The sequence below is a fragment of the Haliaeetus leucocephalus genome, unplaced genomic scaffold, assembly GCF_000737465.1.
Source record: "Haliaeetus leucocephalus isolate CR32 unplaced genomic scaffold, Haliaeetus_leucocephalus-4.0 Scaffold384, whole genome shotgun sequence".
Taxonomy (NCBI): domain Eukaryota; kingdom Metazoa; phylum Chordata; class Aves; order Accipitriformes; family Accipitridae; genus Haliaeetus; species Haliaeetus leucocephalus.
In genome coordinates this window covers 4,167,639-4,190,743 of record NW_010972820.1, presented here as the reverse complement: position 1 = coordinate 4,190,743, position 23,105 = coordinate 4,167,639, and the positions used below count along the sequence as shown (strand labels likewise).

At 35.1% G+C, this 23,105-nt stretch overlaps 1 protein-coding gene across 5 annotated transcripts in view; it reads left to right on the top strand.

The window, feature by feature from the left end:
• Positions 1–23,105, top strand: part of ASCC3 (activating signal cointegrator 1 complex subunit 3) — a 260,015-nt gene that overhangs the window by 31,440 nt on the left and 205,470 nt on the right. For all 5 annotated transcript variants that reach the window (XR_774729.1, XM_010573373.1, XM_010573372.1 and 2 more), the window contains 3 exons: positions 2,734–2,941; positions 3,695–3,836; positions 4,408–4,533. Coding sequence is in view for 4 of the 5 variants with exons in the window: in XM_010573373.1 (XP_010571675.1) it covers positions 2,734–2,941; positions 3,695–3,836; positions 4,408–4,533 (476 nt within the window). In the remaining variant the exon portion in view is untranslated. The remainder of the gene's footprint in view (positions 1–2,733; positions 2,942–3,694; positions 3,837–4,407; positions 4,534–23,105) is intronic.

Here is a 23,105-nt window from a genome sequence, read left to right as displayed (position 1 = left end):
ACTGTTCAATTATATTTCAAACAACAGTACTGTCTATGTGTGTTTAAAAAGCAAGCAAAAAAAACCAAAACGGGTACCGGGAGGGATATTTATATCGGCTTAAACAAAGAAATCGTGGTCTGGTTATACAGAGGAAATGAATACATATTGTATATATTTATTTACTTTTCAACTGCCTATGGGCACATGTAACTTTTAAATATACTAACAGTTGCACTTTTTCTATTTTAGTGGATTACTCTGGAAATAAGTTGATCTTTGGTTATTCCTCATCTGCTTTCCTGCTTAATCTCTCCTTCTGTACTATTGTCAACTGTAGGTCTTGGGGAGAAAAAGCACAGTAACAACCACTTCTGAAAAAAATAAAGTTAAGCTTAAGGATAGATAAGTGAGAGGAAAAAAAAAGGGGTTCAGGTTTTATACTGTGATTTTTGTTTTTATAAGATAAATTGCCCACATGAGTAATTCTTTTAAAATCTGTTTTACAAATTGCTGTTTAAAAACAAGTCTTCTCACTTTCTCTTCTGACAAAAATAAATCTGATTGTGACTAGGTTGTGATTTGGGATAAATCTTACAAGGACATAACACCATGCAGCCCATTGCATGTTCACAGCATACAGACTTAGAAAAATGTGAATAAGACTAGTAATGGTGGACTTATGTATCCTCACAATAATTTTAAAATGCAAATAAAGCTTTTTAATACATTTATCTTAACTGAAATATAAGCAAGCATTTAGAAGTTTGTCTTTTATTGTGCTGATAGTTAGTCTAAACTCATCAGAACAACCGTTAGTTTTATCTGTTCATGATTTCAAAACAGAATGTCTTGCTGTCAGTATAACAAGGTTTTGTGTCCTGGTGTTTTTTCCCTTCTCAGATAATCACATAATAAAAAATTAAAAATACATTCAGTATAAACTGAACTGTTACAGTTTTTCTCCTATGTGCAGATTGCAGTTACACAAATATTTTCTTCTCACTCAACAGAAGTAGTATTTTGGAAGCTTTTATGAATTTATTCTTCATTATGCCATCAGTTAAATCTATCATGGTAATTTCTGCTAGAATGTGGAGGAAGAATATTTTCAATGTTTTGCTTTTGAGACAATAGGAAAGCATTACTGACTGTATGCTTTTTTCACTGATGAGAGAATCCTTCTCTGACTGTGGTAAAGAATTCAATCATACTTGAGTATCTTCCCTGAGATTGAAGATGCTCTGTCCCAAGTTCAGTTTATTAATTTTAAAAACACTTTTAAGTTGGTATTTCTAATGGAGATTGAAGTTTTATCTTTCCAGAATTGCATTTGGCGAAGGGAATCATTTGTGTCTGCAGAAATTTAGTCAACTTTGAGTAATTCGTGTCTTGAGAATATAAGCAGAAGTCAAGAAACTGTACGTGTACTGCATTTTTGTAGCATGCTGTATTATTTGACTATTTCTTATGTAATTTACTTACATGGCAGTAAAGATGATTGTTGTGCTTATCAGACAAATCAAGTAACAGTTCTTTGCCCTGGTGCGTTCAGTCTGAATTAAATTTAGTCAGGAAATTGCATCCATTGTTGTCCCCTTTTAATACCAGAGAGAGCGAGTTAAAGCTACAGACATGATGGTATTAATGTGGACATTTTGACAGTTTATTAGATTTTTTTTTTCAATGCTATTTAACAAGTTACAGTCACCTTATCCAGTATGCATGCTGCGAGATGTGAGAGTTTCACTGTTACTGTAGAGGAAAACTAAGAGGCACAAATTGTTCAAAACACCAGTCAAGTGGGTTTATTTGATGAAAAAAGTTTCAAGTTTTCGGCTTCAGAGTTTGACTGCAAAAGTACATATGAAACATAATTGAATTAAATATATAATATTAAGTCAAACCTACATAAACTAATAAACTGCAGAATTTTGAAAATAGAAGTTTAAAAACACTGATATAGTTAAAAGCAAAACAAAAAAAACCCTCGCCACCTCATTGCATATGAAAGACTTTGTTGTGTCTGGGTTTGGCCAGTAATGGCCTTGGAAGGGCGAATGTGACTGGGCTTTTTTGGGTTCTCTGCTCTCCTGGATTTATTGTGTACTGTAATTGTTCTGTGGTTCTGGTTCTTCTTGATTCAATCCTGCTGCTTATCCACATAAATGGAAGGAGTCTTTGTGGTTGTATAGAATAAGATTTCTTTTCTCACATGTTTAGGGAAATTACATTGTGAGTATGCTTTCAATACAATCATGTTATCTAGTAAATATACACTAATTGTTATGTGAAGAGGCTCTTTAAAAAAACCAGCCTGTTTAATCTGTTTTCACACCACTCTACTCATCAGTGTATACATGTAAGAGGAGAGGTGAGTGGCATTTCCACTGTTGATGAAGTTATCATAAATACAGAAAAGAAAAAAAGCCATTCCTTTTTACTCCTAGCCCATCCTCTTGATTTTGGGATGGAATTTTGTTTGCTTAACAACAGTAGCATTAAACATCCTACCTTTGGGAAATGAGCGGGTACTTAGTTTAGATTTCTTGAGGCCAAGGGCTGCGTGGCCATCTACATAAAGCTAAACTATCTTTAAACACACATTCTCCCTGCCCCCCCCCCCCCCAAATAAAACCCCAAACAAACTCAAAAAACCTGAACCTCAAAAAACAAACCTTTAGAAGAAAACTTGGGAAAACAAAGATGGAATCCAGTACTTAACAGAGATGCATACCTGTTACCATATTGCAGAACAGTGCAAGAAGTTTATAGGAGAAAATATTAAGCCCAATTATGGTTGTCAAGTTACAATTCAGTCTGAACAAGAAAGACTGTTAATGAAACAGTATCGTCGTGAAGAAAAGCGAAATGCCAGAAAAGAAAAACAAGCTGGCGAAGATGGAGAGGTTTCTGGAGAAGGACTAATGTGCTTTGATCCCAAAGAGCTGCGAATGCAAAGGTAATAAATGCCAAAAGTTGAGAAATGCTTCTATTTTAATTCCTACTTCAACATACCATAATAGTTTATTTTCTTTTACTTTGCTTTCATGATTCTGACTTCAAGTCACGTTTTATTACAAGTGTAGAATTTTTTTTAATGTGAAAACCTAATTTTGAGGGAAAGAAAGCAGTGATCTGCTTAATGAGAATCTTCTTGATCTCATCTGTGTGGGCTGGAGATGCAGGTTAGAGAGGTAGGCTATCTTTCTTAGTTCCTGTACACACACTACTTGCTTAAGTTTTATGAAGTCTGTGCTAAATCTATCAGAACTATCTATCTTTTATTTTTCTCTCAAGATTAATGGGTAGTATTTTCCATGTTGTCAGCTAAAGGTAGTGGGAGGAGTAGGGGAGGGAGAGGATAAGGAGCAAATAAGCAGTTGTATTTCATATTTAGAAAAATATAGTGGGGCTGGTATTTAACTCTGAATACATGTTGCTGTATTGATTAAAAAGAGGCAAACCTGCATTTAGGAAAGCCTTGCACTTATAGGATTGCACTTTTGATTTTTATCTAAACAGTGTGTTATACGGACTTGGTTTAACTGCTGCCAGACAATAACACTGTAAAATTCCTTTGTTGATTATTTTATGCATAGTTGTTTTCCTTAAATTTCTACAACTCTTGCTCTGACTTTAATATACCTCATTCGGTTTTTGTGATGGCTGCCTAAAATGGGTAGAATTATTGCAGTTATTTTTCTGCTCACAGAGAACTAGCACTTTTGAATGCTCGAAGTATGCCAGTCCTAGGTAGACAGAGAGACATGGACTTCGAAAAAATTCATTATCCACATGTTTATGATTCCCGAGCTGAAGCTATGAAAACATCAGCATTCATTGGTGGTGCAAAGGTATGTGTTTGGTGCATGACCCTTCTTGAACAGTACATCTTTCCCAGTGAATAATGTGCAGCAGGGTTCCCTTTGTTCCCTTAGAGATTCTTCTCCTTATCAGAGTCCAATGCACGAAGCAGTGCTTCTTTGCAGAGGGTTTTAAGCACTTTCATATATTCTGGTTTTGTTTTGACTCTAGAAGAAATAAACTTGTTCTCAACTAATGTATTAGTTTTTATTTCTAGGGTCACTTAAATCATTAAAATACTGGTTTTCTGTCTTTTGGAAACCATTGAATTGACTTTAACAAAATGAATGCTTTATGAAATTCTAGACTTAATGGCTTTTGAAATTTAATAAAATGGAGTTACCTTTTTTTGTCTTTTGGGGACTGTTTTCTGAATAGTAAAACTGATTATTTTCCATTTTGGGGGTTCAGTGCTATCTATAAAATGAATCAGTGAGAATTGCTTTTATTTTGGATACATTTTTTGAAGGGAAGTAATAAACCATTGTTCAAAGTGGGTTATACGTAATGACACTTTCTGTTTTCATACTTTCAGTTAATTTTCTTGTAATACTGTTTTAGGTGTTCTTACCAGAGGCAGTTCAGAGAGAAAACAATAAAATGTATGAAGAGGTGAAGATCCCCCATAGTGAACCAATGCCTATTGGTATTGAAGAGAAAATTGTTTATATTAAAGACTTAGATGAGGTGAGTAAGCCATTTCAAAGATATTAAGTTAGTTTTTACTTTGTATTACGAAAATTTAACTGAAAAAGATTACCAATTAGTAGTGTGATATGTGATGTGTAAATGCAGCCAGTTAGTTTCTTCACTACTATTTTGAGAATATTTGTTGGGAGCTGTAGTGCAGTGATATAATCCCTTTCATGATGACTCAGATTCAAGAAATTCCTGCTCTGAACTGCTTGTTCATGAGTTGCAATTTTCAATTCCTTTGTCATTACCTGTTCAGCTATTTATGGTTTTGAGCTGTGATCTGAATCACTAAAATGAAAATAAAAGATTATGGCAATTCTGTTCTCTTTCTGGAGACCACATGAAGAAGTGAGCCCAGACTTCTGTATCTTGACTTGTACAGGTTGGCTTGGTCATAAGCACAGCACTATTTTGCAGTCCATCACACTGGTCTTATAGTACGATGCAGTTGTGGGGGTATTGAGTTATGGTGTTATAGACTGTATGGGGTGCAAAACCTTCAGGAACAGTGCTTCTTTAAGTAGAAGGCGGCAAATCATTATTAGCAAAACTTTGATGATAGAAACTAGAGGGCTGAGAGGAAAAGTGCAAGTAAAACAAACATTAACATTTTAACTATTACTGATTTTAAAATGGTGAAAAAGCAGAGGTAAGGGAACTAAATTCGTTGTCAGTATTTACAGGCTAGTGAACTTGCAGTACTCCATCACGTGTACCTGCCCACTCCTCATTGTGTATGTCAAATCTGTTGATGAATGGAAGATTTGCTATTGATTTGAACAAGGACATAAAGAGCAAGCTGTATGTACATATGAAGAAGGTTTTATGTTTCTTACCTCTTCAGCAGCATACAACATGGAAAAGTATTTCCCACTTTTTTCCCTGTGGGAAAACAGGAAATAAGAATATAAATCTAAATCTAATAGTTACCCAGAGCACTTCATTGGGATTCTGAGTAAAGATTATGTCTTGCATAAAGATTTAACTCTTTTTAAAACAGAAGATGGTTTAATTTTAGAATCTGAATCTGTTCTTTTGTGCTTGGGTGACAGTACCTAATGTCATGTTTATGAAGTGACTGACAGCTTAACTAGATAGAAAAGTTGAGCCACTGCAGCTATAAAATGCGACATTTTATATGACAATTTTCAGCATGACAGCTTGTTGCAATGAAATGTCTTTCTTCTAGGCTAAATGCTACCTACTAACCTGTAAACTTTTTGCAAGAAGTATCAATATTTCAATAGATAATAACTTGTTTCAGAAAAAATATAGTTCGGACAGAAACAAAATAAATCTAAAAGAAATGGTTTGCAGATTTTTACACATGCAGTGTTTAAAATAAAAGTTACAAAATGCATGTTACACAAATTTAACAAATAATTCATCTCCTTTGTAGATTGTGTATTTTCAAGAGGTATGCTTTTCAGTTTTACAGTGAAATTCAGAAACAAAATTGGTTCTTCACTAATGATTTTGATTGGGTACATTGACAAGAGTGGGTCTGGGAATGTACAAAGACAGACCAAGAAGCTGTGCTATATAGCTAAGTGAGTGTATTTCACAGACAAAGTATGTTTAGAAAATGCAGCTGGTAGTAGCATAAGTGTTCAAATGGGCAGCAGAGGTGACAGTCAGTGGTAGTGCAGAGACTGCAGACAAAAAGTCTTCCTTACTCAACTTAATATTCACATTACCTAGCAGGTGAAAATTCTGTTATTCAGCTACTAGTTTGCATTTGTGTCACCTCTGTCTTTTAATAGAGAAAGGAGCTCTATGACAGAATCTATGATGTATAGACATATAATGCTGGTAATGAAACTAAATTGTCAAAAAGTTTAATTTACCTTTGTCGTGGTTTAACCCCAGCCAGCAAATAAGTACCACACAGCTGCTCACTCACTTCTCCCCACTCAGTGGGATGGGGGAGAGAATCGGGGAAAAATTAAAACTTGTAGGTTGAAATAAGAACAGTTTAATAGGACAGAAAGGAAGAAAATATTAAAATAATAATAATAATGAATTGGAATATACAAAACAAGTGATGCACAATGGAATTGTCACCACCTGCCAGCCGATGCCCAGTCAGTTCCTGAGCAGTGATCCCGAGCAGCCCCACTCCTCCCAGTTTATATACTAGATGTGGCGTCAGACGGTATGGAATACCCCTTTGGCCAGTTTGGGTCAGCTGCCCTGGCTGTGTCCCCTCCCAGCTTCTTGTGCCCCTCCAGCCTCCTTGCTGGGTGGGCATGAGAAGCTGAAAAATCCTTGACTTAGTCTAAACACTACTTAGCAACAACTGACAACATCAGTGTGTTATCAACATTCTTCTCATACTAAATCCAAAATATAACACTATACCAGCTATTAGAAGGAAAATTAACTCCATCCCAGCTGAAACCAGGACAACCTTTAATTTTCCTTTTAAAAGAGGGAAGGTAAGAATTAGTCTAAAATGGGCTAGTTTGTATTCTTTCAGAAGATGTTTTGCTTTCAACGGAATATTAATGTGAGAATTTTTGCAGTATCATAGGAGCTTCTTTTCTTTTTAGTCTGTATGTTTTCATTTGCACAAAAGTAATTTTAAGGACTTCCATACCATATGACGTCACGCCCAGTATATAAACTGGGGGAAGTTGGCTGGGGGAGCACTGCGGCTTGGGGATTGGCTAGGCATTGGTCAGAGGGTGGTGAGCAATTGTTTTGTGCATAACTTGTTTTGCATGTTCTGTTGTTGTTGTTGTTATTATTATCCCTTCCTTTTCTCTCCTGTTAAACTTTATCTCAACCTATAAGTTTTACTTTTTTTTTTTTTCTTCCTGATTCTCTCCTCCAGCCCACTGCGGGGGGGGGGGGGGGAATGAGAGAGCAGCTGCATGATGCTTAATTGCCAGCTGGGGTTAAACTATGACAACTGCAAATACAAGATCAGGAGTGGCCAACCTTTCAGAATTTAGCAGCCATAAAAGCATACCATAGCATCTGTCATAAACTGCTGGCATTAGCGCTCTCCTACTCTGTGTTGTTCCTTTTTCTGCTTCGTCACCCCTACCTTTTTACACTGTGATCTGAACTGCTTCACCTCCTGCCACAGTCTAACTCTACCTGTGTCATCTCATATTCTTTATTCCCTACCTCTGTTGTGTTGGGAGCAGGAGCTAGTGGTTTGCATGAAGGGTGCTGTGCTGCTGCTCGGGAACATCTCTGGTGTTCAATGTCAGAAGGGTGCACTGTGTCCCACAGAAGGAGTGGCAAAGGGGAAGGGTTCTTGCTTTACTGGAAGGCAGTAAATCCCACCCCCAACTCAATTTGTAGATAATTATTCTTCTTGGCATTTATTATTATTTGGAGAGTTTTCACCACAGTACAAGAATGCGTAGCTTATAAGTAGCTGGTTGGTCACACCAGTTTAGTCTGAGGTATTATGGTACTACTACTTGTAAAAGAGGCATGCTAGCTAGGTTGTTTCAATAATGAGAACTTAAAAAATGGAGTAAGCCCAAGCTTAGATTTATTAGCTTTGGCTGCTTGACATGCAGCTTGACCATTAGTGAAATATATTTTTTGTACTTACTAGAAAGGTGGTTTTGTGCCAGCCTTTTTGTCAAATAAATGTACCTTTAAAGTCATAAACTCAGGTCAGGGAAAGTTCCTTTTCAAGACTGTGAAAACAGGTTTTCTCTAACAAATTGCTGTTGGTGAAAAATGACTTCAGCTTTTTACCTGAAGTGGGTATTCAGGGTAGGATTTATTTCTTTGTTTCATGTTATTTCCATTTCCTTTTACTAGCACTACCTAATGGTCTAAATAAGACATGCTTTTTTTTCTCTCTACATTATGTGAAGGAATTATTATGAAATCAATATTCCTGTTTTTCCTGTAATGTTTTCTTGTTTTTAGAATTGTACAAGGTAAGTCTACTGAATAAAGTATGGGAGTTTTTGCATAAATTACATTTTTCACATCCAGAATGTTGGACCATTTATTCCAAAGTTGATCTTAGTGTATATTTCACTTGCATATTTTCCAAACAGCAATTGACAGTTGGACTGAATTGAATAATTTTTTAAAATATTTTTATTTTTATTGAAATCTTGTCATTTGTCCAATGAAGTACACTAAAAAATTGCTCTGAGGAAAGTTTACGGTTTCTGTAATCATTAGTTCTAACTTAAGAGAAGGAAAAAACCCGTGTAGGTCAAGATACAATGTTTTTAATAGCTAGTAATGTATATTAGGAATTGCAGTCTGTCTTCATGTTTCATGAGTGGGGGTCCAAAGAAAGTAGAACATGTGCAGTAACAGGTTAACAAGAATACTAGAGTTAAGGTTCTACACTGATGTTAATCTTAAAGCCTGCAAGTTCTGGCTTAATTTTCTTCAGTATGCGAGTTAATGAGTATTTTGTCATTACTTTAGAATTCCAGGTGCAATATTTACAATTTCTGCATCAAATTGTTGGAATATCTAACTTAGTCTCAGCTGAGGCTCTTGTGCATTGTTTTGTTTAAATTGTCTGAATAAATACTGTTGCGTTGGTTGAAAGCACATAAAAATATGTGCTTCATGCCAAACCAGCAGTTTATTGTCTACCTTGTGTAAAATTATCATCTTTTCCATTAAGAAAACCCTGTTTCTTATCAGAAATAGTTTATTAACTCTTTATCAGAAAGATCTGTTGCTATGATGTGCAACTTGTAAAGTGGTAGCCTGGTTTTAAAATTTATCTGTAACCTGATGTTGGATAAGTATAAACGTGTGCTCTGATGCTGGCTACCTAATTCACCATTAGAAGATGCTTGCTGTACTTGAATAAACTCATTGAATGTAATATTTTTAAAATGTGCCTCACTTGATTGTGGCTTTCCAATTTTCAGGTATCACTATATGATTTCCTGAATGCTAAATAGTTCTTTTCCTTTCAGCAATAGTAAACATCTTCCCATTGTGATAAATCTCTGAAAAATATTTTGAAAATATTCTTACTTTATTGATACAGCCTGTAATACTACAAATGATACTATAGCATTTTTCTGGATTCATAAAACCTTTCTATTAGTTTAAATACTAATATTCTTTTGCCACTAAGATGCTCTTCTTTTGTTCAACAGAATCACTGATTTTATTGCATGCCAGATTATTAAGCTGATTTATTTGGGGTAACAACTTTAAAACAAAAAATGTCTAAATAATTTAAAGAGAGAAAGAGACTTGAGATGGTAATATCAAATAGACTTGATATGGTAATTGGAATACAGGTACACTGCAGTGATAGCAAGGCTTTATGAATGTTGTGGTACAACTTTGAATTAATTCTGGAATGAAATGTGAAAGTCTGAGTTCCTTAATTTAATGCGGCACGTGGATGTCCCAGCTCCAGTGAGGCAGAGTTCTTAGGAACAAAGCTTGGCAGGATCAGGGATTACGACTACCCTCCAATAGCCATGGGTTTGAGAAGAAACTGTTAGTAGAAAACTAACACCAAAAGGGAAGATTAGGAATGAAGTAGCGAAATAATAAAAGAATAAATATGTAATCAAGAAATACTTTACCGATGGATAATTTTGTCTGATAATGTGAGATTACCATTCTAAACATGGTTCCACCCATATCTACTTTCTCCTAAAATGAGAGTATATACAGAGAGTGCTATCTCTGTAGTCTGTATCTAAATATATAAAGTAGGTTTCCTAGAACATCAGAATAAGAGCTTATGCTAGTGCTGAAATGAGAGAGAAAAGAATGAACTATCTCAGAAGAGGTATACTGAGGATAAAGATTTTCTTTTTTAAAGTAAAACACAAACAGAGTGTCATCAGGGATAGTGATATCAAGCCTGTTCTAAAAACAGGAAAGCAAGAAATAGAAATTGACTTTTTTTTTTCTGACAAAAAAAAAAATAATACAACTTTTTTTCCTGAGATACACATCCCAGGTGTGTGCTAGCTCTTAAGAGCTGAACACAGTATTGGATATGTTCATCTCTTAGCCATTTCATGGGTTTCCTCCAGAGCATTTTATTTTGCAACTTGTACAGTTATTTTAAAATAACAGTTTGAAATGCAGTGGTACCTGTCTGTAAGGATTGTGGTATACACTTAGCATTTGAAAACTGTGATTTTTGACTCAGCAAAAAGATGTGTTTGACACTTATAGTCTTTGAGAGGACCTGTCTCTTAACACAGGGTGAGAAATTGAAACTATTTTCTCTGAAACATCTCTGCATTAGGCATGTGTGACATGACTGGAGTCTTTCCCTTAATCCATGATGCTTCTTCCATTCACAGTCCGAGATTATCATAGACATAAAAAAGACAGTAATATATAAATTTCAGATAGTTAAAAAAATATATTTCTAAAATATATTTTATATATATACACACCATATGTATACAACATGTATATGGGGGGTGTGTATATATATATTCACTATTAATGCAGAGTTGATTTTTAAAGTTACAGATGCTTTTTAACAGACCCATCACCACTATTTTATATATCCTCCCCTTTGCCTCCCTCAGCTTGCCAGATTTTTACTTTTTTATTTTTAAATAGAAAAAAAATCTGTGTGCAAAAAAGATAGTCAAGCCAATCTGTCTCCCTTATAGACAGATGTATGTAAGATGCAAAAAAGAGAGGAAGATTATGAGTAATTGGAGAGAGACATGAACCGAAGTACTATCTGTCCTGGTTTCAGCTGGGATAGAGTTAATTGTCTTCCTAGTAGCTGGTACAGTGCTATGTTTTTCAGTTTGGTGTGAGAAGCGTGCTGATAACCCTGATGTTTTCAGTTGTTGCCAATGTTTAGTCTAAAGTCAAGGATTTTTCAGCTTCTGATCCCCAGCCAGCAAGAAGGCTGGAGGGGCACAAGAAGTTGGCACAAGACACAGCCAGGGCAGCTGACCCAAACTGGCCAAAGGGGTATTCCAGACCATGGGACGTCACATCTAGTATAGAAACTGGGGGAGTGGGGGCAGGGGGATTGCTGCTCGGGGACTAACTGGGTGTCGATTGGTGGGTGGTGAGCAATTGCATTGTGTATCACTTGTTTTGTATATTCCAATCCCTTTATTTTTACTGCTGTCATTTTATTAGTGTTACCATTATCATTATTAGTTTCTTCTTGTCTGTTCTATTAAACTGTTCTTATCTCAACCCACGAGTTTTACTTTTTTTCCAATTCCCTCCCCCATCCCACTGGGTGGGGGGGAAGTGAGTGAGTGGCTGCGTGGTGCTTAGTTGCTGGCTGAGGTTAAACCAGAACAGATCTTATATCAAGAAGATTTTATGAAGAGTAAAAAGCAGCTTTTACTGAGAAGCAGTCCGTATGTACTAAAACAATCTGTCAATCCACTGTTGTGAAAGTAATGCCATAGTTCACCTTTTTGGGGATGGGGAGGAATGAAGGTAAAGGAAGCAAATACATCATGCTGCTCATGAGTTTTGGAGCTAGGCATTATATAACTGATCAGATGTAAGCCTGTATTTGCTCAAACTACATCCTCCTTGGCTTATTGATATGATGTGGCTTTTATTTCTGCTATCATGTTGTGAATTGAATCACTGTAATATGATCATTTAAAAGCAGATTGTTTTTATAGAAATAGGAGGAACATTCACCAGAGAAGTATAATGAAAACAGGCTTTTATTATTGTCCCATAAGAATTGGGAAGTAATGCAGATACTTTCTAAAAATTTTGGGTTACCAGGATTATTGGAAGAATACATAGATAATCACTTGCACCCACATTTTCAGATTGTACAATGGTTTCCCTGATTTAAAAAAATAACCAATGCAACAACTTGCAATGTAACTCTTTTCTTATTCCAAAATAGTGTTTTCTGTCTACCTTTGTGTTTTGGTAGGCTCACAGCAGGTTTATTTGCTTTGGTTTGACACTGGGTAAGTTTGGTTCTTTTAGAATCGGGCTGAATGAAGGTTTCCCTTGCAGTATGTGCTGTCTTAGCTCATCTACACAAATTTTTCAGATAATTTTTCACCTTTGTGAAAAGTCATCTTTTTCTTTATGGCCAATAGGCTTCTCCTTGCTATTCAGCTATAACCTAAAGACCTTCCCTTTAAGACACTTACAGTGTCTTAATATTGACTGCTTAAAATATGATCTGAATATTTGTTCTTTAAGTTGCCTTTGTCCTAGTGTCATGTGCAGTTCAGTTGAAGATGTTTTGTAGTCTTGTGCTTTTATTCTTTTTAAGATTATCAAGGCTTTCGTCTTTTTTCTTTAAACATCAGTTTCTAAACACTACTAGGATAGTATATTGTAAAACATATTACAGCTTTATTTTTCGTATTGACTTATCTGTTTACACACTCATATAAGAGTCTTTTAACATCTTAGAGGATTGACGGTTGTGTTGTGTGAACAAGCCACATTTAAGATACCAGATATGTTGAGGGTGGCAAGGATGCTATGAAAAACTGATAAATATGCTCTTTGTTGTGTCAGTCTGGGTTGTGTTTATACACACATTTTTATTTTCAAAGTCTTGATATTAATGAAAGCATATGTGAAAAACACTGATAAATGCAGATATAGCAAGAAAAAATCCTTGTGAATATAAAATAGTATTTTCAAATATCCTTTTATTAGTCAAGTTGTAATTGAAAATTAAACAGATCTTCTCACTCATAGATACTCTGTTTATTCTAAATAATAGTAATGTACAACTTTTTATTGAAAAGAGTTCTGTAAAATCTGAGTTATTTCTTCTTGGGCAGTATAAGTTTGAAGACAAGAACAATTAATTTACAATATGGGTCAAAGTCTAATAGTGAGGATATCTGTATGGGTGAATATAGAGAACTTCATTTCTTTTAGTCTGTTCTTTAAACTAGCACGGCTGTGTATGATATACTAAGCAAAAATTGCTGAAAAATACTTAGTAGTCATGTGAGAGTTGCATATTCCTACAGTTATTTGGGATTTTGGTCACTCCTTTTCATGCAAATAGTAAATATGAATAGGGAAATGCACTTTTTAATATTAACATGAGGAAAAATTGACTGCATCTGATTTCAATAAAATGTTAAGCCTGTTTCATTTCCTACGCAGCTGCCAAGTGTGTGTATATTGTGTAGTGCTGCCTCTGAAATAGTTGAAAATCTGATGGGAACACTTACAAAGGCAAACCAGTAAAGGGCACCAGCTGCTGAAAAGCACCTGCTGAGCCACTGTGGGAATAGATGCATCTGCCTGTAGCTACAAGTAATCTAACAAAGTACCTGCTTTTACCTGTCAGGATTTAATTTTGTGTAAAAATTCAACCAATGAAACTAATCCTGACTACTTGAAAAGAAAAAAAAAAAGTGGAGTGGTTTTTTTGTGCAAAAGAGCACCACTTCTGAGCAGTAGGAGTCTGTGAAAGCCTCTCATTCTCATAACTATTTTATGTTTTTGTTTTAATAAAAACAAACCCAGATATGCCACCAAAAGTCTCAACTACAGTGTGCATAGTGTCTTACTAAAGGATGCAGTCAGTATGGAAGAGATTGCGCTACCAAAGAGCAGGTTTCCAGTTTTTGTTTGGCTTAGTTTGAGAGATGGTTCTCAAGGGGGGCTTGTGAGAGTATATGTTTCTTTTTTCATTGTAGAGTATATGATTCATTGTGGATACTAATGCACACACAAAAATGTTTTTTTACAGTCAGAAGTCATTAGACAAATTTCCCAAATATTTTTTAAAACTGTTGTACTTTTTCATCCCACACATTGGTGACCTTACCACACAAGTTCATCATCCCTCACCTACCTTTTATTTGCCTGCAGTAGATCAGGTAGAAAAACTACTGTGAGTGCTGCTGGTTTAGTTGGGATGTGGGAGAACAAAATAGCTGTGTTCTTGTAGAAAAAAGACTGGTTGTGCTTGTAATCTTCCCCTGTAAAATTTAGGAGAAAGTTGTTTAACATCTATTTAATAAAACAGTGCTGTCTTCTTGGTTAGCAGTGGTGTGAAATTAACTGAAATAGAGAAGAAAATTGAGTTGCAGAAAGATTATGACAGTAATAGTTACTCTTCTGGGAATATTCTTCTCTTTGCCATTCTTTCATTTTTACTTGATGTGTTAATATTATTACTAGTTTAGATTATAATTACCTTTCAGAGCACTCCGTTAGTTTTTCTGGGTTTTGTTGGGTATTATTAGGAAGAAATAGTTTATGTCATATGTTAGGGGCAAGCTAAGGTAAATTGTTTGAAAATATTATCATGAAGTGGCTTCTACGTTAACATTTTAAATATTTGTTTCTACATGAACAGTTAGAACTGATGCCTTTGTGTGCAGAAAATTGTATTGAATTAATTAGAGTTTATTTAAAAATAAAAATACTGAAAGATACCTATACTTTAAAAGTATATAATAATATGAAGTGCTGTTACCCTGCTCATAAAGACAGGTTTAAATTTGCTTTCAAAGGAACTCAGTATTTAGGCTCCAAATTGTGATGTTCAACTGACTGTAGATGGAGGGATTTTTAGTTATGTATTAAATTTTGTAGAGTAAAACTAATGACCAATAAAAATCCAAGAAGCATTTCAAGTAGACATGTTCTGCCACAGTGCAGCTGCATGTAGCTCAAGGACATACAGCTTTCTGGTTCACAGCATTTTTTTCCTCTTGTACTTAATCACTGTAATATTTGAAATCCAGTTATATCTACCTGGTGACTTTGCAGCCAGCTGTTATGTTTATTAACCTCATTAAGTGATCACAGTAAATGAAATATTTAAATTGAGAAAGCAATTTGTGAAATGTTCATTTTTCATTCTTTAGTGAGGTACATTTATGTCATTGACTGAATGTAGAGACTTTTTGGTGTAAAGCACATGTAGAGAACTGTAGAATTTTTAATGAAAACAACTCAAAGCAGTTTTAGTCATTTTGATAATTAAGACTGGAGAGTTGAATAATGTGCTTCTGATGCATCCTGTTTAGGAGATAGCCATTTCTCAATGGACTATCATAGTACAGGTGTTGAAGAAGAACGTAGTAGGCTGCTTTACTTTGATAGAATACCTCAAGGTAAGCTTTCATTCTTAGGATTGATCAGTCTTCAATTTAAAGAGAAATACAAGATAGTATTTTAAATTCTAATTAAAATTATACTCAAGATCAAAATTGTTTTTCATTTTTAAGAAATGTAATCTCAGAGTGAGAATTTTCAAAATGAGGGAAGTGTATGCTAATGCTGATATGCTGTAACATTTAAAAGATTAACTCTCGCTGAAAATATTTTAGACAAATTCTAGTTCATCTGATTTTAATGTTTGTCTTTAATTAACACAAGTTTCAGTACTCTCTTTGAGGCATGAATCTTCTACCTAGGATAAGAATGTCCCAGGTCTTTCAGTAATAGAAATGGGACTGAGATTGTCCATCAAAGGATGCAGTTAGAAATCACCAAATAGTTCTAAATGTTTTTAAAAGGTTTTGGGATAGAGGAGCTACGTGACTACGACATTGACTTTATATCTGATAGGCTATTCATCACAGACTTGCAGTTTCTATTAACCTCAAGGTCACACAGTAAATGCTAGTACAGTGGAAGTTTTAAAATTTTCAAAGAGTAGTGGTTGTTTGAGTCTGCAGAACAGAAGGGAGCAACAAGTAATGTAAAGTTTCTTAAAGCAGGAAACAGATTTTTGTGTGTGTTTTGTATCTTATACTAGCAACATACTTTTTCCAAATTCTAACTGGAAAATTAGAATTATCCTACCACTTAATCTTTCAGTCAGAATATTGGAACTGGACACATCAGAGTGAAGTTTTTTCTCTTCATATGAAAAAACAGGTGTGTTTTATATAATAATAATATCAATGCTAACAGTAGAACTATTTCTTTCTTCTGTAGCATGTTGGAAATTAATCTGGAGAAGGGAAATAGGAACTTCTCCTTTGCAGGAAACAAAATATAGAGGAAGAAGATTTTATTTAGCCATTCATAGGAATTACTTATCATTGAAAATAATATAATGAAGGAAACTTCTTTGCAAATATTCCTCCTTCTCTGCTTTTGTCACCTGACTCTGAAAAGGATGGGGATTTTTTCTGAGTCATCTGAGACTATGTAGGAGTTAATTTCCTGTGTTCCTGATACTTCTTCCTCTTTCTTTTGACACCTGTGGACCTTTGTCCTTCTGGACTTACAAGCATGACACTGTCTCCCTGCCCTGCGTACTCCTTAGATGGAGACTTTTTGGCTTGTTGTCAAATGTATCTTTAAGCTAAATAAGAATGCCTCTCAAGCTTTGCATCAGTAATTTGCCTACATCAGAAAAAAAGACTGTTTTGCATATCAATAGCTTTTATAGCAGCAAAACAGTCTGGTCCAATTGTAACCTGCAGCATGTATCATTTTCAAAGTACGTGTGAAAGCTCTGTTAAATGTGTAGTGCTGTTTGCAAAGCAAAAGCTGTTTTCATCAGCTTTTCAGTTTTTGTGATTCTGTAGTTTTCGGGTGTCTTAATTTTCTTTTAATCTAAATCCTGAGAATTGCTGAATGGAAATGCCCAGATGCAGCCCTTTAGAAAGTTCTGTGTCTTAATACTGACCCATACCTTAACCATTCACATAAGTCTGTGTGGTATGGGAGGGTCTGGACTTTGATCCCGTTTGTGTGATGTCTGTCTCTTCCTCATGGTCACCATTTTTCAGGTTTGGTCAAAAACTGTCTACTGTTTTCTGTCAGTACTCTCCATCCCTATTTGTTTTTCCAGTTATCTGTCTAGACTAGTTGCCATAGCCACACCTTTTTTGAGATGAATGTATGCCCTCATCAACACAACTTCCTGCTTAGAAATCTTTTTCTTTTTTTCTTTTCTTTTTTTTTTTAAATGTTAGTAGTGACATATTCTTTCAATACTGCAACAAGAATATGGAAGGAAAAGAATAAATTAGATTTCTCTTGATATGATGCAGTTGTTTCAAAATTCTGCCAACTAGTTCCGAAATGGCGATTCATGCAAGAATTCAATTTTCAAAAAGTAGTTTGTGTGTACTTTTGTATCATATCATAATCTCTTTATTTGGGAAAACTTAGCTAAAACTAGTTTATATTGGTTGCATAAAAGGGCTTCAGTTTATGCTGCATGTTAGTAGAATAACTTTTTTCTCACCAATGGCCAGAACTTACGTAATTCCTTTCACAATGCCCTCGTTATCTTTCCTTCTTATTTGTTGGGTTTATCCCTTTGTCTTGCAGTGTCTATGTTCTTGAGCAACTAGAAAAGGGTTTTCTGTATTAACTCTTTGATTACAGTTATTTTTCAGACAGTGTGCCTCTAACTGATTTTTTGTTGTTTTTGTTTTTTTCTCTTTCCTTTTAAAGACATGCACTGTGTTTTCCCAAGGGAATAAATTAAGGGAGCGATATGCCATCAGCAGAGCTAGGAGTCTGTTTTAGTTGTATACAAGTGTATGAGAGTGTTCTCTGAATTGAAAAAAACAAAAAACCTGTAGAATAGGCTGTGGCATATAAACATCAGTTTCCTTATTGCTCCACCTAGAAGAGTCAGGGACATGGTGGTAGTGGAGGTGTCAATACATAGCAGTCCAGGACGAACCTTGCTGTTAAGGGTAACGCTATTTTAAATGTTTTAAACTTTGTAGAGAATTTTGTATTTCACTCTTCCATGCTCTTAGCTTTGTATAGCATTAAGTTATTTTTAAATTTTAAAGGAAAGAAACCCTCTTTATTTCATACTGTTAACATGGATGAAATGTGACCGAATTAAACTCAAATCCTTCTATCCTCATAAAATTTTAACTTCTGATGTTATTGGGAAATGCCACAACTGTTGCCAATTTTCCTTTTGCTATTTTCCTACTAGCTGCATTACTTCAAGGTAATTTTTGTGTGTAATTCACAAATGGCATCAGAAAGCTCTGAGAGGAGGCTGTGTTCTGATCTCCATTTCATTGCTATAATCTGGGATAGTTCTCTTGACATCAGATAGTTTTGAGTTTGCACTAGTGTCACTGAAATCAGAATCTTGCCTGTGTCTCTATTCGGATGCCAAAATTTATGTACATTTGCTGTGCTGTGGAAATAGTTGCTTTTATGGAAAAATCTTTCTGAAACACTTTGTTATCCATTTCCTCAAATCACCAGAGGGTGTAATCATTCTGTCTATAATCTTTTGTCATATTATAACTAGGCTGAGGAACACAACAATTCTCCCAGTGAGAGGAGGAGATTCTCCAAGCTGTTTCAGAGCAGTGAAAGCCTTGGAGCTATGGTGCTTTCCCATCATTTCCATCAAACTGATTTGGGGACTATACATGCAGAAGTCTTTGGTTTTCATCTATACATTGAACCAAAGAATATTTCTTGATGTTATATTTTTAATACAACCGTAAGTGGTTGAATAATTCAGAAATCTCTAGAAAAGGTATGACTGCTGCAGTTGTTTGTATAGTGTAGCTCATCAAGAGAATAGTTTAGATAATGTTGGTGGCAATGTATCTATAGACTTAAAAGGATTTTTGCTGAAATTACTTCAGGCATGTTAGTTCTTAGCTGTCATATATTAAGATAAGTATTTTTCCTAAAAACTCTTGCTTTTGAATAGATCTCTCTTCTTTCTTCAAGAGAGCAGATGGTAGGACTGATGATTTTTTTAAAAAAGAAAACAAAACAGACATAGGGGCAGTTATTATTTGATTTTCTTTTTTTTTTTTAATTTGGCTTTTTTTTTTTTTTTCCAAGGAGTGCCTATGTTAGCATAGTTAGTAGGAGACTAATATACTACTAGATTTCACTGCAGTTTGTTTTTAATGGATGTGTTCTGGACTTCCTCTGGATGGAGACTGGTTCTTCTCCAATGAAAGAGCTTTAATCAGAGGTAATCTTTTCATATATAGTGAACATATATATATATTTTATTCCCTCCCTCCCCAGGAGAATTATTTATTCTTGTGAATTCTCTGTCAGAATCTACGAAAATTTTGTAGTGTTTGTTTTGAGTTTAATGACATTAATATAACTTGAAAGCATGAAAATTTCCCTGGTTTCTGATGGCTACTGCTACTTAAATACCTATTGCATTAACCAGTGAATGTGGTGATAATTTTAAAAATCAAGACTCCGTAGTTTTCTAAAAGGTGACGTTTAATTTAAATTAAAAATATACTCAGGAAGGTCTCATGGGCTGTGATTCTGTGTTCTATAGCATGTCAGAGTACAATTTTACCCTTATTGTTCGTTATCTGTCATTTCTAGGAATTTCTTCTGGCTTCTTAATCTAATTAAGGGACTGGAGCATCTTTCATGTGAGGAGAGGCTCAGAGAGCTGGAGAAGAGGAGGCTCGGGGGGGAATCTTAAAGTGTATATAAATACCTGATGTAAGAATGATTAATAAAGAGGGAGACAGACTCTCCTCAGTGGTGCCCCGTGACAGCACCAGAGGCAATGGGCACAAATTAAAACACATGAGATTTCATCTGAACACAGGAAAGTAATTTTTTTACTGTGAGGTGGTCAAACACTGGTACACCTTGCCCAGAGAGGTTGTGGCATCTCCACCCCTGGAGATATTTAAAACTCAACTGCACAGTCCTGGGCCACCTGATGTAGGTAATCCTGCTTTGAGCAGGGGGGTTGGACTAGATGATCTCCAACCTAAATGATTCTGTGATCTGCAATTACCACTAATAGTGACATGGATAGCCGTACCATGCAAGACTTGCTTTTAGGTCTAGTCTAGTCACTTATAACACATACAGCTTTGAAACGAGCTGCTGGTTCTCTGGTGCCTTTTGTTACTTGCATCTGTCTAATGTGTTTTACTCTAAGCTTCCTTTATAGCATGTAACTCTTCAGGTACTACACTTTGGATGCAACATAATTTGTACTTACTTGAAGAAACTGTAATGCTGATTACGGCCCAAAGCCAATCCTAAGCTCTATTTGGTACGCTTGTATAATTTTCTTATCTTTGTGTATACTACTTGTTCCTACAAAAATTGTCCCCCTAAGTTCAATGAAATCTCACAGATATGATTTGGTGCTAAATGGAGCAGATCCAAACATAATGCAGTTTTTCTTCTACGTGTTATGAGCCTTTGCTTAAAATGTATATATGTGCTTTGAAAGACAACATTTCAGTCTTTGGGGCAGGTAGGAAATTATATTCTCAAATAGCACTCCTAAGATAATATAAAAATAATTTTACCTTTATGGTATTTATATAGTTATATTTTTATTTATTATTGTTCCTAAATCTCATGAGCTACCACCTCCATGAAAGAAGCAGAATATGAAAAGTATCATCAGGAGAGGGAGGCTGTGGAAGTCCCCAGGTATAACTTCTATGTTTATTTCTGAGCGTACCTTCAGTAACAAAATAGGATTTACACTGGCACAAAAGTGCTTTAAGTATATACAGGCATAATCAGAAAGCAGGGGGGACTACTGAATGTTCATAATTTGGAGGGATAGTGGGAATGTATTTATTAAAATGTGTATGTGTATATACATATATATACACATATATATTTGTGTATGTGTGAGTGTGTATGCCACGCACATAACCAACAACATTCCAAAGTACAACAAAGGGGAAAGATGACCAAGACACTATTTATATGTCAGGACGAGGAACATCTCAACTTCATTTCCTGAATTTCATGGATTTTTTTTGCAAAACAGCATGGATTAGTCATGCTATTACCAGTTAGATCAATTATCTTATTAACTGAAAGTGCAATAGAACAACTGACTACAGAATGGGATTTCCTGCACCTGAAATATGTAAGGTACTTCGATGAAAATATATCTACATTAAAATTAAGCTAATGACTAGGGAAAATGCTGAAAGTTTAAACTTGGTTTATGAGTGCAATGGATTATCTTTATGATAAATGGGTAGTAATCTTATTATTTTGTTATAGTATGACAGAAGTCATCAACATAGAACATTTATTTTAGTTTGGTTTGTGCTATGGAAATTAGTACAGATGACTAACATTTCTTTATTTCAGACCATGAGAAAATTTGCGTAGTATTACATGAAAACTGGAAAATGAATGTGGACAGGACAAAATCTCTTTTAGAATGAGGAGAATAAAGAGAATGTCCTGTAGATAAATCAATAAAATATAATTGTAAGAGAGATAACACCCAAACATATTTTCTGGATAAATTGCTAAGAATTAAATATGGTTATTTTATTTTTTTAATGTTGCTCTGCATAGATTAGATAAGACATATTATGCTATGTCTGTGCATGCCAATATTGAATTTAGAAGCTGCTAAAATGCTGGCATTATACCTTGAAGTGGACTTAAGAACACATGGGGCCACAAAGTGAAAATTTGTGATACTGAGGTTAATTGCATCTGACAAGCTGTTTCTGTCAACTAGTGTTAATGCATTAAGTGATACAGAGAGTGAAAGATCTCGGCTTTTAACGGAACTTGTAGTTAGCACCCAGTTAGCTATAGACTACATAGATAGACTACAGCAGGTTTCACAGGTATGCCTTGGGAAAAACAGTGAGTATCTTCTGTGTCATATTTATTAAACTCTGAAGAACTACAAGGTCTGGCTACTGAATTGCATGACTAAAACTCTGTCTGAAGTGCTGATGGCCTGTGCTATTTAGAACAGACACTGTTACTACTGTGTTGTTAAAGTAGTTGTGTTTCTGAGCTGTAGCTTGCCTGCAGACTGAATCATATGGACTCATTCATTAATATTACTTCAATAACTTTGATGGTTTTGTCCTATTCTTAAATTGCTGTTGGAGCACCAACACGCAAATATCTTTTTAATGAAATGGCTAATGTAGAATATCTGCGTTCAGTGTAATCTTATTTACTCATAAATGCATTAGTTGTAATACTAAATTCCTTGGGAAAGAATTGGAAATCTTAATGAAGTAAAAATAAAGGGTTTATACATTCATCTCAGAGCTGCCTTGAGTATCATCTGGCTTGTGGAAAGAGTTGCTTCTCAGTGGTCTTTCACATGGATTCACGCTTATGTAAAAATGGCACCGTCTTAGGCATGAAATTGTGTTTGTTGAGAATAGCACTCTGGATTGTATTCTGCTTAAACTTCCTTTGGTTTGTGTAGAATTCTAGGGGTAAATCAGCTGTAGAATAGAAAACTGAAGAATGTTGCATCTCATTCACCTTCAGTAAAAAACAGATTTCTGCCATCCAGTGGCTACCAGTCTTTTAAGCAATAAGGGATTTCACTGGTTTATCCGAAAAAGAATTGGTCCGTAGAAGTCTTGACTGACATTAATATGCCAGAGGGAAAAAAAATGGTTTTGGCATTCAAACTAGGTAGCTTGTGCAAATGACAAGCTAAAATAACAAATCTTCTAGAACATTAGTCAAACTGTGGACTTCTGTGTATACTGTTGGTTTTCTGTCCGCTGTCCATTTTTTTTCTTACTGATTTTTAAGGGCAGAACTACTGTTTTTGAATTATGCACATGTACTTACTGTTTGGAATAAAACGAAGTTTTGGGAAAGGGTAACCTGTAATGTTTTTTCAACCAAATGGGGAGTTCATGTGGAGAAGTGTTAAGATA